Source organism: Terrapene carolina, unplaced genomic scaffold (genome assembly GCF_002925995.2).
Source record: "Terrapene carolina triunguis isolate 2854851 unplaced genomic scaffold, T_m_triunguis-2.0 Scaffold231, whole genome shotgun sequence".
In the NCBI taxonomy this organism is placed as follows: Eukaryota; Metazoa; Chordata; order Testudines; family Emydidae; genus Terrapene; species Terrapene triunguis.
In genome coordinates, this window is record NW_020664582.1 from 17,538,064 (window position 1) to 17,554,410 (window position 16,347).

The 16,347-nt window shown below is 45.1% G+C and overlaps 1 protein-coding gene across 5 annotated transcripts in view; it reads right to left on the reverse strand.

Annotated features, from left to right (window-relative positions):
* Positions 1-16,347, reverse strand: part of SPECC1 (sperm antigen with calponin homology and coiled-coil domains 1) — a 138,599-nt gene that overhangs the window by 50,521 nt on the left and 71,731 nt on the right. For 2 of the 5 annotated variants that reach the window (XM_024218509.1, XM_029912494.1), the window contains 5 exons: positions 15,767-15,974; positions 15,030-15,103; positions 13,501-13,679; positions 11,195-11,277; positions 7,031-7,822 (listed from right to left, as the gene is read on the reverse strand). In XM_024218509.1, the coding sequence (XP_024074277.1) occupies positions 7,725-7,822; positions 11,195-11,277; positions 13,501-13,679; positions 15,030-15,103; positions 15,767-15,974 (642 nt within the window). In that variant the 3' untranslated portion in view covers positions 7,031-7,724. Of the gene's footprint in view, positions 1-478; positions 625-7,030; positions 7,823-11,194; positions 11,278-13,500; positions 13,680-15,029; positions 15,104-15,766; positions 15,975-16,347 lie in introns of those variants that run through there. The other 3 variants (XM_024218510.1, XM_029912495.1, XM_024218511.1) reach the window with 3 other exon arrangements.

Genomic DNA, 16,347 nt, shown 5'->3' on the forward strand with positions numbered 1-16,347 from the left:
AAGGACTACTTCACACAATGCACAGTCAACCAGGGGATGTTGTGAAGGCCAAAAGCGTAACTGGGTTCAAAAAAGAATTAGATAAATTCATGGACGATGGTCCATCAATGGCTATTAGACAAGATGGTGAAGGACGCTACCGCACGTGCCAGGTGTCCTTAAAACTCCAACTGCCAGAAACTGGGACTGGACAACAGGGGATGAATCACTCAAAATTATCCTGTTCTCTTCATTCCCTCTGAAGCAGCTGGCACTGATCACTGTTTGAAGACAGGATACTGAGCTAGATGGACCATTGGTCTGACCCCGTCTGGCAGTTCTTATGTTCTGTAGCACTCCTAAAACCAATATCCACTGGGATGCAAGATGGAGGCAGCAGATGTAAGAAAAATTAGTGTTTGCCAGCTGAAGCTTAACTATTTGAAATTTTAATTAAAAAAGAAAAACTATCCTATCCCAGAGTGCAGGGCTGGAGTACCTGAGCATCCCAAGTCAAATGACTTGATGAGTGACTTGACAGTAGCTGCAGACTCTGAGGGAGTGGGTGATGCCCTGCTGACACAGACTCCTTGCCAGCGGTTGGTGGTATCTGCTTCTACAGAATTCACCTCCTCAGTTGTCAGCCTGAACAGTAGAAACCAGAACAAAGTCAGAGGCAACAGGAAGCACAAGAAAATATTCACTCTACAGAAAGGAACTTCCTAAGGCACAAGTACCGTCTCCTGTAAGGCCCCATCATGTACTCTCCCATTATAATAATGCTTAGGCTCTTTTCTTCTTCAAAGCGCCCAGCAATAAGCCTCACAAACCCCCTGGGAGGTCAAGAAATATCATCCCCATTCACAGGTAAGGAATTCAAGGTACAGAGAAGTTAAATGACTTGCCCTGGGTCACAGTGAGTCGGTGACAAAGTTGGAATTTCCTGACATTCAGTCCTGTGTTGAAAGCTCTATACTCATGACTACCTTTCTTGAGTCCTCATATCCTCATCTATAGATACTAATTTTGGGTCCTTCCCATATGGAAAGAATATCAGGCTGTTGTAGCCTAGCAACTGCCTAGCAACCTCCACCTCTGGTGGGCTTCAGAGGCCTTAAAGACCCAGGACTGAACTCCCTCCCCCCCCCCCCAATTCTGAAAAACCTTCAACAAATATGTCCTTTTCTGTCTTGTACACCCCCACGATCCTAACGTACATCCAAATATACCATCTCCCGAAACGTTGCCGATTAATTAGTCCTCTTTCAAACTAGCAACATAATGGAGTGGCTGATATGGAACTCGATTAATAAAGAATTAAAGGAGGATACTATAATTAATGGCAATCAACATGCATTTATGGGAAATAGACTTTTTTTTATGAGATTATAAGTTTGGTTCATAAAGGTAACAGTGTTGATGTAATAATACACATACTTCTGTAAGGCATGTGACTTGATACCACACAATATTTTAATTAAGAAACCAGAATGATACAAAATCACCAGTAAATGTACTAAAACCTGGCTGATACGTTTCAAAAATGTAATTGTAAATTGGGAATTATCCTCAAGCAGGTATGTTTCTAGAGAGGTCTCCCGTAGGGATCAGTTCTTGGCCCTATACTATTCGACACTTTTATGAATGACCTCACAGAAAATAAAATCATGACTGACAAAGCTTGCAGTGACACAAAGACAGAGGGAATGGTCAGTAATGAAGAGGACAGGTCAGAGATATAGAGCAATCTGGATCATTTGGTAAGCGGGTACTTACAGGATAGGGGACTCTATCCTGGGAAGCAGAGACTCTGAAAAAGACTTGGTGATAATGGTCGATAATCAGCTGAACATGAGCTACCAGTGCAATGCTGTGGCTAAAAGGGCAAATGTGATCCGTGGAAATATAAACAAGGGAATATTAAAGTAGGAGTGAAGAGGTTATTTTACCTCTATGTTTGGCACTGGTGTGACAGCTACTGGAAAATTGTGTTCCATTCTAGTGTCCACAATTCAAAAGGATGTTAATAAATTGGAGAGGGTTCAGAGAAGAGCCAAGAGAATGATTAAAGTGCCTTATAGTGAGACACTCAATCTACTTAGCTTATCAAAGAGAAGGTTACAGGTTGATTTGTTCATCGACATGGGGAACAGAAATACGACAATAGAAGGCTCTTCAGTCTAGCAGAGAAAGGTATAATAAGATCCAATGGTTGGAAGTTAAAGCTAGACAGACTAGAAATGCACAATTTTTCCTTTTTTTATTTTTTTTTTTTAAACAGTGGGGGTAACTGACTATTGGAACAACCCATCAATGGCTGTGGTAGAGTCTCAATCACTGGACATTTTAAACCAAGATTGGATGTTTTTCTAAAAGATACGCTCTAGTTCAACCACAGCTATTGGACTTGAAACAGAAATTAATCCAAGGAAGTCCTATGGCTTGTGTTACGCAGGAAGCCAAACTAGATGATAAAAATAGCCTCTTCTGGTTTTATAATTTATTCATCTAACTGGGGGTTGCCCAGGAGCGGACTATACATTCTTGGCAGCCCTACCCCCCAGGCCAGCTTTGACCTCAGACAACTAACTTATGTTTCAGAAAAGCTGGCTGAGGCCAGTTATTTACAAACAGAGTCTATTGCATTGTTTTCATGATTTATTAGCTGTTGAAGCTAAGCGGACTGATCTGCAGGTCCCAGGGCACCACTGCTTCCCCCAGGAAGAAGTGGGCTGGGAATAGAGAGCTATGCAAACAAGAAAAGAGCTATGAATTCAGTACAAGAATGGAGCCAGAACTCCCTGGAGAAAGTGCCTACAGGGCTGCACAATTCCTGCTGGGCTAAAAATAGGGGTCAATCTTTTTATTTTATTTTCCTTTTTGAATCAGTTGTTTCTACAAAATGCAAGGGGGCTAGGGGGGTGTCAATGAATGACAGCAAAAAGAGTGATTCATGCTTCTATTTCTGGCCATGCTCAAGGAGGTGCTGTCTGTAAGCAGACACTGGCTACTTCTTTGCTAATTCATTCAGGCTCCCTGTGAGCCAGGAGGAGCCAGCGGAGGCAGATGGCTTGAGAAAAGCCATTTCATTCCATTCTCCAGCTAATCCAAGGAGTAGGAAAGGAAAAGCTGGATGAGATTCACTTAGCTCTGAGGGATCCAGTGTTTTGATGATTAGTCCTAAATCCTCTCCCACCCCCAGACCCCTCGCGGCTTCATTAAACACAAACAACAAGTCAACAGGCAGCAGCATCTGGACTTCATTTGTAAGAAAACACAAAGGCTAAAAGGAGTCCTGCAGCTAATGAAACATGGGGGAAAGCATGGACTTCCGCCGCAGGATGCCTCGTAGGAATGGGTCAACCAACTATTTCAATGCATTTCTCTGTAAGGAAGTAATAAACGAGACCATTATGCAGTCTGCATTATCTCCAAGGTAGAAAGAGAATGTGAGGTTTGCGGCTTAATGTTAGAGTTAGGAAAGCCAGTATGTACACACAGCTCTGGGCAAGTTAATAAAGCTTGAGGGTAAAGCCAAGCCAAGGGTATGGCTCAGTGAGCCAAAGCCCCATCTGAGCTATGGGAGCTCGCTGTAGATTCTACCCAGGGGAAAAAGGAAACATATGAAGTGATAAACACATGTTAAGGGGTGAGGGCCATCAATAGGAGAGCCCTATTGGCTTGCCTAAGCCTTATCTCATGGATCAGGATGCAAGTCAGAGCAGGGCTAAAGTCCTCATCCCCTGAGTTGAGCTAGTGAATCTTCTGGTTGCATAAACATTTCCAGAATGAGATTAAATATGAAATACATTATCCCATGGCTCATATCCCAGGAAGTCTGCTGAGACATCACACCTCAATACACTATCATTTCAACTGGATAGATATCTAAGCTGCCACCTGGTCTGATTTTGCTTGAACACTTTGTGATCTTAGCCTCTAAACATGCCTTGAAATAAGTTTCTAGGATGACTAAATATCACCATGCCGCGATGGTGAGGTCTCCCCAGCTGGAAATCTCACCATGGTGCTTGGGAACGGCTTTCTCTAACCCACATCACACAGGCCATCCTGGTTTGACTTGCTCACTGCTTTTCAGTTTTGAAGACAAAAGTTAATAAAATGGGGGGGGGGGGGGGGGGAGAGAAAGACGGGCTCCTATAATTTCTTGTTCAGTATGGAGAGGTCAGCTCCTCCTTCTGATTGGCTCATGATGTCAGCCTCAATCACTCACTTGTTACATTTCCAAAAAAAGCACCTTTGTGCTTTCTCCCACACTCCCCTCCTGCTTGGAAAGAGCTCTGTATAAACACCCACAAAGACACTTCATTGCCCTTCTTCAGATCCCTCTTCAAAACTCCTCTTTCCAGGGATGTCTACAATTATTAGGCTGTTGGTGTGCAGAGACCATTGCCTATCATGCTGACCATGTCTCATTGTTTCCTTGTTACCCCCCCCCCCATCTGCCGTGTCCATCTTGTCTTACACTTCGACTGTAGCATGTTTGGGGCAGGGATTGTCTTTTTGTTCAGTGCCTGTGCAGGGCCTAGCACAATGGGGTCCTGAGCCATGTCTGGGGCTGCTCGGCAATATAGTAATATAAATAATAATACTCCAAACCCTTGTTGGCAAACAGAAGTCACAGACTTTTCAAGCCTTTAAGTTTAAGGAGGTAGAAGTGCAACTCACAAGAGCAAACGAATTCAGAAAGATGGCATGAGAACATGACCCAGCATGATTAATGCCAAGCCATAGCTTAAGAGCCAAACAACAACTCCCAGTGCGCAAAATTCATTTACAAAAGACTTGTTGGATAGTCCGAGCCATATTAACTAAGCCCTTGCACAGAGAGGAGGGAATTTGAACAAAATGCAACCTACCGCTATTGCTTTGCTTGAAAACCTGGGATGAAATGTTATACAGTTACCACCACTGGAGTGCGGCAGCTCCAGAAGGAAGCAGGAACTATTCAGCTGTGGGGGAGTTAGAACGTGAGCAGTTTTACAGCACTTCACTTGCTTCCCCAGGAGGGTGAGATACTTGAAGCATTAGAGGAAAGCTCACTGGCAACAGCTGGCCACCGTGTTTGTTCTTCAGGTCTGGATTACACGAATAATAGCGAGTCAGAAAGGTGCCAACACGCTAGCCTTGCTGTGGCTAGCGTGTTGACTATGGGATTAGGCAGACTAGATATGTTTGGGGAAAGCCGCAGCAATAATGTGGGACTGTGTTGTTTGTACATTTCTGAACTCCGAGGTTCCTTCTTTTTAAAGCAGACTGAGCAGCTCTGTTGGGGGTAACTATTCTGCTGCCTGAGAGATCTCAGGGTTTCCTTTGCTGCAGTTCCTGGCACTGTGGTTACAAAGTGACTTGTGACTCTTCCTCAGTTGCAAGGGAGACAAAGAAGAAGCACACACAGCTGCTGATACGCAGAACAGAAAAGAGACCAGGAGCAGGCAGCAGACACTTCTGGACAATTACACATTTATTTTGCACTTCCATGTATTTTTTTAAACATATAAAACACACTGAACAATTGCCAGCACAGATAATAAAGAGAGGCAACACAAGTGCACGTACACCTATGTAACATGGCACAGTGGCATGGGCCATGCCAAAGTCACGAGAGCTCTTAGCATTCATAGAATCTGCTGCCCAGAGGCCATGGCCCTGCTAGGTCTTCTCAACCAAGGAAGGAATGGAGACCATAGAGCCAAAATGTGAACCTCCAGTCCCACAAGGGAGTGATCTCTGATTGTCTTCTCAGTTTCTCCTTGGTATCCAGGAAAGCTTTCCCAGTGTCTTCAGTTGTCAGGAAGGACACAAGCAAATTCTCCTGACCATATACTTCACCTGAGTTTAAGAGGATGGGAACGACTTTCCTTTAGGGGAACATCCGTTGCTTTTCCTTCTGATCCCTCTGCTTGCAGTCCAGGACAAGCAGCTAATTTTTTTCCCCATGGATGTGGCTGCACCTGATCTGGCAGAATAGAAATCTACAGGAGGATATGCTGCAGCCAGCTTCTTTCAAACTTCTCGGACACATGAGTCAGTTGCTGCCACCTAGTGGTGAGGCCATTGTCAATGCTGCATCAAAAACCTCAAACACCCAGGCAGTTTATACTGAATAAGCAGCAACCTAATTTTCATATGTAATCTACACTTGGCTCTCACACCCACATGCAAAACCCAGAATCATTAGAAAATATATATGCATATAAAGTTATATATAGTACATAATGTGTGTGCATAACATGTTACATCTTAGGGCATGTCTTCACTGGCAACGTTAAAGCGCTGCCATTGCAGTGCTTTCACGTGGCTTGTGTAGTCACGGCATAGCGCTGGGAGAGAGCTCTCCCAGCGTGCTAAAAAACCCACCTCCACGAGGGGAATAGCGTCCAGCGCTGGTGCACTGTCTACACTGGCACTTTACCGCGCTGAAACTTGCTGCGCTCAGGGGGGTGTTTTTTCACACCCCGAGCGAGAAAGTTGCAGTGCTGTTAAATGCCAGTGTAGACAAGCCCTTACACACCCACACACAAAATGATAAAAACACTGTATCACGCGTGGGCAAACACTTTTCACAAAGTAATCACTCCATATCTGACCTCTAAGTTCTCATCCTTAAAGGAAACCTGAACAACACCTTCAAAAGATGAGCCTGGGAACTTAAATTCATATCTTTGCTAGACACTAAAAACCACAGACTGAATAAAGATACTGGATGTATGGCTTAGTACAACCCACCTATCCTCCTTTTTTGTTCTTTGACAGCAGAGGTGTTAACTGGCTACTTCACTTTGAATGGTCTTTTAAAACATGTGTTAACACCTTACCCTAAACAATCTGTTCCACAGGTTTCAGAGTAGCAGCCGTGTTAGTCTGTATCCGCAAGAAGAACAGGAGTACTTGTGGCACCTTAGAGACTAACAAATTTATTAGAGCATAAGCTTTCGTGGGCTACAACCCACTTCTTCGGATGCATATTGAGTGAAACATATCGAGGAGATATATATACACACACATATATAATCTGTTCCACCTCCTCTTTAACTGCAGCACTCTGAGGTCAGGTCTACACTCAAAAGTTAAGTCAATCCAGCTATGGTCACTCGGGTGTGAAAAATCCACCCCTGAGTGAGATTGGTAACGTGATCTACCCACTGGTGTAGCCAGCCTATCTACTGCCTTTCCAGAAAGTGGATTAACGACACTGACAGGAGAACCCCTCCTGCCATTGTAGCATTTCAGGTGCAGACAAGCCCCAAGTACCTTTCCCAGATCTAAAGAAGAGCTGTGGGTAGCTCAAAAGCTTGTCTCTCCCATCAACAGAAGTTGGTCTAAGAAAAGCTATTACCTCACCCACTGTGTCTCTCTACACCCACACACAACTCTTTTTTACAAAACTTTTAAATGTATGATTGCAAAAGCAGCCATCCCTCACTACAGTCAATGGATAGCTTCAGTCCCCAAATCCCTGTGATCAATCCCAAGGGTTCTGGTTTCTAAGATTTCTTTTCAATTGGTTTAAATGGATTCAAAACTGTTTCCACCTCAAAGATGCATCAGAAGAGAGCAACCTGTTGAAATCAAAGGGCCAGGCTCCTTTGGGTCAAGCTACTGCTCATGGGGAAAGGTGTATCTGAATTGCATTCACACTTTGTAGTGCTCTGGACTTTTTGAGGGCAGTAATCATCTAGCTCTTCGGACTGAGGTGCTTTTTCCAATTGAAACTTCCCTTTTCAGGCTGAAGGCATTGTCTGAGGTGTCCCTGTCATGGCAAGATCAGGCCTGGCTTTGCATCCCTCCAGGACTGTGCTAGCTGGCAGAGATTGGGCACCTGTGGAGACAGAGACAAACATGGGGGAGGAGTTATATAAAACAATACAACAGTTCAAAAGTGCAGTTGTCCCTGTTTTACCCAAACCAGCCCACTGCCACTAAACAAAGGAGCAGCCAGAACACTGATTATGCTTTTGGGACCAAACTTACATCTACCTCCTTAGCAGAGACTGATTTGCCATATGGCATTCAAGAGACTGCTCCTCCATCAGGTATACTCTATGGCATTTCCCCTCATGCAGTCTCCTTCAATGCACAGATGCTGGCGTAGACAGGAAAATAAAATGCAGTGACCAGATTCCCCAGGAAAGAGCTCCTTTGGGGCGGGACAGGATAAATGGTGCAGAAAACTGAGGAGGAGGTAATGTCCGCTATGCACTGACACACATACACTCACTGCTCACTTGGGATACTGCTGACTTGGGGCATTGATAAAAGTTAGGGCTTGTCTACACTGGCAAGTTTCTGCGCAGTAAAGCAGCTTTTTGCGCTCAAACTGCAGCTGTGTCCACACTGCCAAGCCACTTTGTGCGCAGAAACTTCTCAGTTGCAGCGCTGTAAAAAAAACCGCCTTGACAAGAGTCTAACGGGTATTTGTGCAGAGGCTCCAGCGCTCTACTGCCAGTGTAGACACTTGATTGCTTTCTGTGCTGTAATTGGCCTCCAGAGCGGTCCCATAATGCCTCTAGTGACCGCTCTGCTCATTGTTTTGAACTCTGCTGCCCTGGAGACAGGCGCCCCTCCCCTTTCAAAGCACCATTTCTGACAGCCCTTGCGTGCTGTGCTGATCTGCTCTGGGACACAAAGCAAACACAGGGGCAGGTGTCTGTGTATGTGTGTGTGAGAGAGATTGCTGTGCAGAGAGCCCAGGGAGGGAGGCAGGGGCTGATGTTGGGGTTTCCCTCTCCCGCTGCCTCAGGACTGGTTGCTTCCTGCCACTGTCTGAACTTACAAGACAGCATGAGGACACACTGTCCCCAAAAACACACTGTATCTCCCCCCCTCCACACACACACACACACACACACACAATTCCTGTCACACACTCTTCCCCACCACCCCCCGTCCCCTTTCAGTTGAAAAGCAGCTGGCAATGTAGTAGGATGCCCCTGGAACAATGGGATTGGGAAATGCATCATGTGATGCTATGCCGGCCCCTTGAGGCATTGCAAACCCTTCCCAAAGCACCCTATGGCCAGTTGCACAGTGGGATAGCTACCACAATGCACTGCTGTCTTTGCTGTGGCAAGAGCTGCTAATGTGGATGCGCTCCAGGTCACAAGGAGCACAGTGTGGACATGCAACAGCATTTTAATAAAAGTGATATAACTTGTGGCGCAGAAACCTGCCAGTGTAGACATACCCTTAGAAGAGGCACAGAGTCAACTGAATTAACTTCTACTTATATCCCCTGGGATGCATACCCAATAGGGAGAAGGGTCAGCCTGGCTCACAGCTCTTGCTTTCTATTGATCAGTGCTTTAGCTGTGAAATTCTGGAAATGAGTGGGAAGTCACTGCTTAATTTTGGAATCACATAAAGATAAATACGGCACAGGGACATGATTAGCTAACGATACTGCAAAAAAATACACCCCCTGGCTGAAGGAATGAAACATTTAGAGCCAGGGAACATATTTTAAAGAGTGTGTGTGTGAGAATTTCCCTGGCTTTCCCCTTTACTAATCAATGTGCATTGTTGAGTCAAGTTGCGTATAGGAACTTGCCCAGGCACTGCCATGTCTCTGTTCCAGTCAGGACTTCTGTTTCTGGACAGGGCTATGCTTAAAACGCTGCAGCTGCGCCACTTTAGTGCTTCAGTGAAGCTGCTACTACAAGGACAGGAGAGCTTCTCCTGCCGGCGCAGATAATCCACCTCCTTGAGACGCGGTAGCTATGTCGACGGGAGAAGCCCTCCCACTGACATAACCCCCAGTGGAGACACTGGTTCTCCACTTGGGAGGTCCTCCCTTCTCTTCATGTGTCATTATAGAATGCCTGCATCTGTAACTTTCACTCCATGCATCTGAAGAAGTGAGGTTTTTTACCCACGAAAGCTTATGCCCAAATAAATCTGATAGTCTTTAAGGTGCCACCGGACTCCTTGTTGTTTTTGCGGATTCAGACTAACACGGCTACCCCCTGATACTTGAATCAATGGAGACAGCGCTATGTTGGCATAGCTGCGTCGCTCAGGGGTGTGGATTTTTCATGCCCCCTAAGCGACGCAGTTATACTAATGTCAGTTTATAGGGTGGACCTGGCCTCAGGTTTCTTACACCAAAAAGATTGGGATATAATCTCATTTTGGCCCCAAAACCCTTGGAGAGCAGCTGAGTATACTAAACAGCTCAACCCGGCCCCAGCCAAAATTCCCCCTTCTCTCATTTTAAGTGAGAGCAGAGTGATCTGAGCAAACCTCTGTAAGACAGAACAGCTGCAAAACACAGGCACAAAGGAGCAGCACATCAGCACATACACACTGACATTAGGTTTAATACACAGATTACAAGCTTAATTCCAGGAGATCGTGCATTTAACACTGCCATGCTGTGGCACTTGAGACATGGCTACAGGAGAAAGGGTAGAAGCAAATTAGTGGGAGAGATTAGGATCCTCATTTTCACCTTCCTTTCAGTCACTTGGTTAGATCTCTCTTGTTCTAGAAAGCGGCTCTTTTAATTGTGGGAATAACTGCTCGGTCTTCAGCATAGCCCTCTTGGACCAAAGGTTTCTCTCATGGGATTGGTTTGAGGCATACGGTATTATCCTCCCATTGTGCACGCAGCAGGACACGTGGGCTGGCAGGGTAACTTCACCAAAGTGAAGAGGAGAATGAGGTCTCACCCCTACACTGCTGCTAGCCACAGCATTAACAGACCAGGCCTGGAATGTCAGTGTGTATGGAGGTCAATCGGGCCACACTAAACTAAGGTACTTCCTACAGCCACTTGCTTCCTTTGGGAGTGTTCTAGATTCAATCTAGCAGGTCTTTTCCATTGCGGACATCTCTGACTATAAAGCAGCTAACAGAAGTTAGACCTTCACTAACTGACGTTCTGAGTGGATGAGAGAGAGTTGTGCAACAGTGTATTGTAAAACTTGTGTTTTTTATGCCTGAGCAAGACTATTAATCTGTGTGTAGAATGTCAGAAAAGGCTCCAATCCCAACCTATGACTTGTATGTTTCAGTTGGTATTTTCTTAGGACAAGTACTAAGATTTATTTCAGGCCAGGGTATTAAGTGATCTTCTCCCTTCCACACCCCATTTCTCTGCCTTAGTATTGTCCAGCCCCTCCCCCACCCAACATTCTTAATCACAGAATTAGACAGTTACTCTGTGTTAAAGATGCCCTTGAGAGGCTCTTACCTTCATTCAGATGGACTCTGATGACCCCATCAGGGCATTTTCTGCAAGTTCTTTGGCTGTTCCTGAACCAAAAATGACTTTGTCTGATTAGAAAAACGTAAAGGTGAAACCAAACTTAGCTGGAGTCAGGAACTCAGGCAGCCACAGGCAAATACTAAAACGACCAGGATCTCTTAGGAGGTTTGGTTTACGATGTGGGTTCCAACGAGCCCCCAGAGACGGCTGAGCTATTGTCAAAAAACCTTTGAGCAGCAAACTCTTTGGAAGGTGCATTTCTCCAATGGAGCTTAAAATCAGATAGGAAACTTTCACGGGGGATCGTCTGACATTCTGCTTAATGCACAGCTGCTCAGTATTAGTAAACGTGAGGGATATTTTATAGATCTCATTTACGTGTCACATGCTCCAGACTGGTCCTGCTAGTGCCTAGCATGTGTTACAAGTCACTGCATGGAATAGAATTCAGTGTTGGTTCTGGCCAGTGGCCCTTGGGGACTTTGACTGGAGCAATATTGAGTTCACCCCAGGAATTTCAGGTAGAAGAGGATGTGTTGCTGGGCATGAACAGTGGCCCAAGGAATGTGAGGGTAATTTGGATGTAACACCAGTTCGCAGCAGTAGCCCCACAGACTTCAGGGACTGGTTTAATAAAGAGTCAGTACAAGTTTTAAAATTTCACTGCCAGCTGTTTTAGGGTCCTATTTAGAATGGCTTCTCTGGCTCCTACATGCCATTCTGTGTTGCAGTTCTGGCTACAATGACCTATGCTGGGGACATTGAGTGATCCCCATTCAAATCTTTTACAATAAGAGGGTAACAGATGCAGAAACTTTCACTAGTGAGGATATGAATCTCAGCTTGGCACCTGCCTTTTGAAGAGAATTTATGTTGTCCACTGCAGAATGTATTTCAGGTTCCATGTCCAAAGTAGTACAACAAGGAAGCTAGACAGACAGACAGGCGAACAGAGACAACCATATATATATAGCAATTCTGTGCTATGCTTTTTATATATATATATATAAAAAGCATAGCACAGAATTGACTTCTTAATTAAAAGCATGTAATTGGGGAATTGGCTTAGACTCAAATTTCTTTTCCTGCCTTGGCTGGACGCTCCTATCATGCCCACAGCAGGCATGGTAGCCTGTCTGACTCTCTCCTCCTGGAAATGTTTGCATGTATGAATTACAGGGATCTGGTTTTAACGGGAGCATACTTGACTGAGGCTCTGATCCACCTCACCCTGAGAGCTATAACAATGCAGCCACATTCCAAATCCTTGGGAGATAAAAGCCTACTTCTGAAACCAACAAGCCTTCTCCTGCCGTACCTTTACATTCAAAGTTACTTTTCTTTAGATGGGAACTGAAAGACTCTGTACCTCCAATGACCTCCCTTGACTCTCATGGTTACAACAGGACTAAGGTCTAAAGTCGGCCAGGGAGGAAAGCTGGTGGAATTTTTCAAATAGTTTATTCATCAAGAAATGTAGTTTCAGTTGATCCGAAACTATTTGCAAATACAACAAGAATTCACCAAATAGTTTTGGTCAAAATGTTAATTTTTGGGCCTTAGACACCATTCCAAAACCAGACAGAGGAGGAGGAGGAAGTGGTGGGGCAGATCAGACTCAGATCATTCCACTATGCTCAAAACTGGGGGGCAGAAGAGGGGATCCCCATCAAGGGCTTGCTGCCCAGGGTGAGGATTTCCCAATATTCTCATCAACCATTCAGTCAGCATGTACTGGACTTGCGGAACGCAAAGGTCCAGCAAGTCCCTATACAACGCAAAGGTCCAGCAACAGTGCAACCCAGGTTTTCATCTCAAAATAGGCAGCTAATTTTCAGCTTGTCCCATGAGATATGTTCAGCCATCCTAGCATCATTGCAAAACAGCAAGGGGCTTAACCCAACTGTGCAGTCAGTTATGGAGGCAATAATACATTGCACAACAGAGTCCAAAGGACAAAGCTGCAGGATAAATACTGGTGACCACTCTTATTTAATCATACTCCTCTGTGTATAAAGATCATTGTCATCCACACAAACAGCTGAAAACCTTAGGGCATCTAGTCATTAGGTAACCCTTACAAAGCCTAAACTCATGGCCCAGTTGGGGGAACTGGAGAGCACCTAAGACAGACAAAACCAGAGACAATTTAAAAGAAGACAAAACCTGCCAGAGGGATTAAAAACAGACAAGATACACATCTGGGTCAATGCAAAGTTAGAGGCAAAGCAGCGTCTGCATGCACATTAGCTGCCATAGAGACAAGGACCCGGCCCTTGTGAGCGACTGACCTGCTGCTGCCCTGCAGTTCCTCCAGCTCCTTCTGCAGCTTGGCACTTTTCTCCTCTTCCTCCTGGAGCTTCCTCTTCACCACCCGCAGCTCCTGCTGAGCCTCACACTTGATATCGTTGGCCACCACCACTGCAGTCTGTAGGTCAGCTTGAAAACGCCTCCACTCCTCTGCATCTTCCTAGAAAGGGCAAGTACAAATATGGGCTGAACACTGTGGGGAATGTCCCTACTAGAAATGGGCACATCACACACATTGCAAATCTCTTTCTCAGTGATCACTGATCACTTTTGTGGCGTGTCAGAGTTTCATGATGATGCTAAGGTCGCAACAGATGTGTGCCATTTGGTAATGACAGGATTGCCAAAAAAAGAACTGACACTAATTTGTGTTACCTTTTCCATCTGAAAAAGTAAGCAGAGTACTTATTACCATTATCCACTTCTCTAACAATCTTAGGGTTGCGATAGCACTGGAGAGCACATATTGCTGTGGAAAGAGGAGCTCCTTTCTGCTTCATGTCCCATCATCAGCTATACAGCACTGGCCATCCCAAAGCAGGGGAAGTTCATGGAGAAAGCAGCACAAGTGTCCTGGAGACCTGGACTAAACCACTGCAAATTACAGGAGACTCATCCTATTCCTCAGCTCCCTCATTGACTGCCACACCTGCTTCCCCTTCTTTGGGGAGAAAGGAATTGAATAAAGCAGAAAGGATGTGCTCTGATATTCAGGTATCAGGTGGAGTTGGCAGTTCCAGCATTTTTGGTTTGTGCATATATTTACTCTGGAAATCACAGCTGGAGCCAAAGGGCCATATCTTGACATAAATGTCCTAGTGATGTCAGTAGGACATCTGCATGTGGACTGATGGCCTGGGATGGTTTTTTATATGGAACACAGACACTTGGACAGAAACACGTCTTCTTTAGGTCAGTAACAGAACTTTAGCAAGCTTGTTCTATCAGCAGCAGCAAATGGGCTTTGCCTGTTGTGATGGTCAGTAGCACAGTTATTTAAAAACTTTTCTCTGTATATTAGTTAGTTAATATTTGTACATAGCTTTGAAATGTAATGTGCTACCTAGGTGCCAAGGATTATTACTTGCTTGTAGGATATGTGTTTCTTAGATGCTAATGTAATAGGCAGATCTTCTGGGCCTGTTAAATGTTGCTTCACGTGGACGTAGAGGCCTGCATCAGATATAGACTTGGGCTTATTAATCCTGGGATTAATGGGATCTGAAAAGAGACTGATGCCTCTAAACAATAAATGTATTGCCAGGTGCTGCCCAGCCAAGCAGTGACACTGCTATCAGATCAGCCTGGATTGTACTTTCCCTCTCAGACAAAGAGAAAGTCAAACTCTGCTGAGAGTGAACGGGGCGGAGTAGGGGAGGCCTTTTTTTTAAGATATTTTGATAGCCAGGAGATGAGTCTTCTGAAATGAAATGTGGTGCCTGGCTCAAAGCCAGCATTCAGATGAAAACTCAGCTGCTGCCTTCACCATGCTGAGGAATCTGATCATCACCTTTATCTGCTTAGTCAGACCCTTCAGCTGCCTCTCCAGATTCAGCTTGTGCTCTTCTAGCTTCATCACGTTACCTGCAAATAGTCAAGATGGGGAAAACTATTAGAGACGTGATGCCCAGGGTGAAGAGTGGGTGAGGGAGAGGGAAGCAGCGTCCTTGATGATACCCATGGTAAAAGCCATTACTGAACCAAACTCTTCTCTAGGAGATAGTGGATTTAACAGTCAGAAACAGCCTTACATTGAATAACCATGTTCTGGGCTTTGTCCCAGATATGGAAGCTTATAGGACTGTATACACATTACATATTCATTGGGGTTCCCAACTCTAGATAAAAAGTTTAGAAAGTGAAATGTGCAACTCATGCCAGCAGGTGGCACTTTTCCATTCCCATAACACCACCGCCACCTAGCTCTTATATAGCCCATATCACCAGATATTGAAATATTTTACAAAGACAGACAATAAACCCAGTTTAAAAGCCAACATCTGGATATGGGCAATATTCCATTCAGCTGAAGGATAGAGAGTTTGGAGATTTTCATTACTATTATTTCTACAGCGCCACGCGTACGTGTAGTGCTTTACACACAATAAACACACAAGTCCCTGCCCTGTGCAGACTGCAGTCTACACTGATGAAACTGATCAAGGTGGGAATTTCTCCAGACACCCTCCCTTCTCTGCACTGCTGCAGGCTATGCCTCAGCCTTGGCTCTGGGCCTGCTCCACCTACTCTCCAGGTCACTGATGAGCTGGTTGTTGTGCAGTTTGATAGCACGTTGCTGCTCCACCTGGTCCTCCAGCTCAAAGATGGTCTCCTTCAGGTTTTTGATCTCAGACTCATTCTCAGAAGTCTTCTCCTGCAGCTTCAGGCTGGTTCTGCTCAGCTGTTCAGCCTGTCGGTCATACAGCTCCTTCAGCTGACCACATTCCTTCTCCACCTGGAAGGAAGGAAAGAAAGCTGGAAGTCTGCCCTTGCTTCTTAACTGAGCTCACTGACAATAAGACAGACCCATTGAACGTTCTAGGCACTGCACAACTCAGGAGTTCCAACGCACCTGACAGTGAGCTCAAGGAACTGTGCATGAGCTGTGCTTTGTCAACACTCTTTTCACAGCAGAAAGGGAATAGTAGGAAGGGGCAGGAGAGGAAATTAAGTCTGCTAGATGGGAGAGAAATTACAATTCTAAATCAATCACTGCAGCCAAGGTATAGAGCAATGCCTCCTCTTGAAAGTTCAAAGCCCCTAGCCAGTCCATTGCTATGGCACATTAGGAGAGTGATAGAGCTAGCGTAGGGCCTAGAAGCAGACCC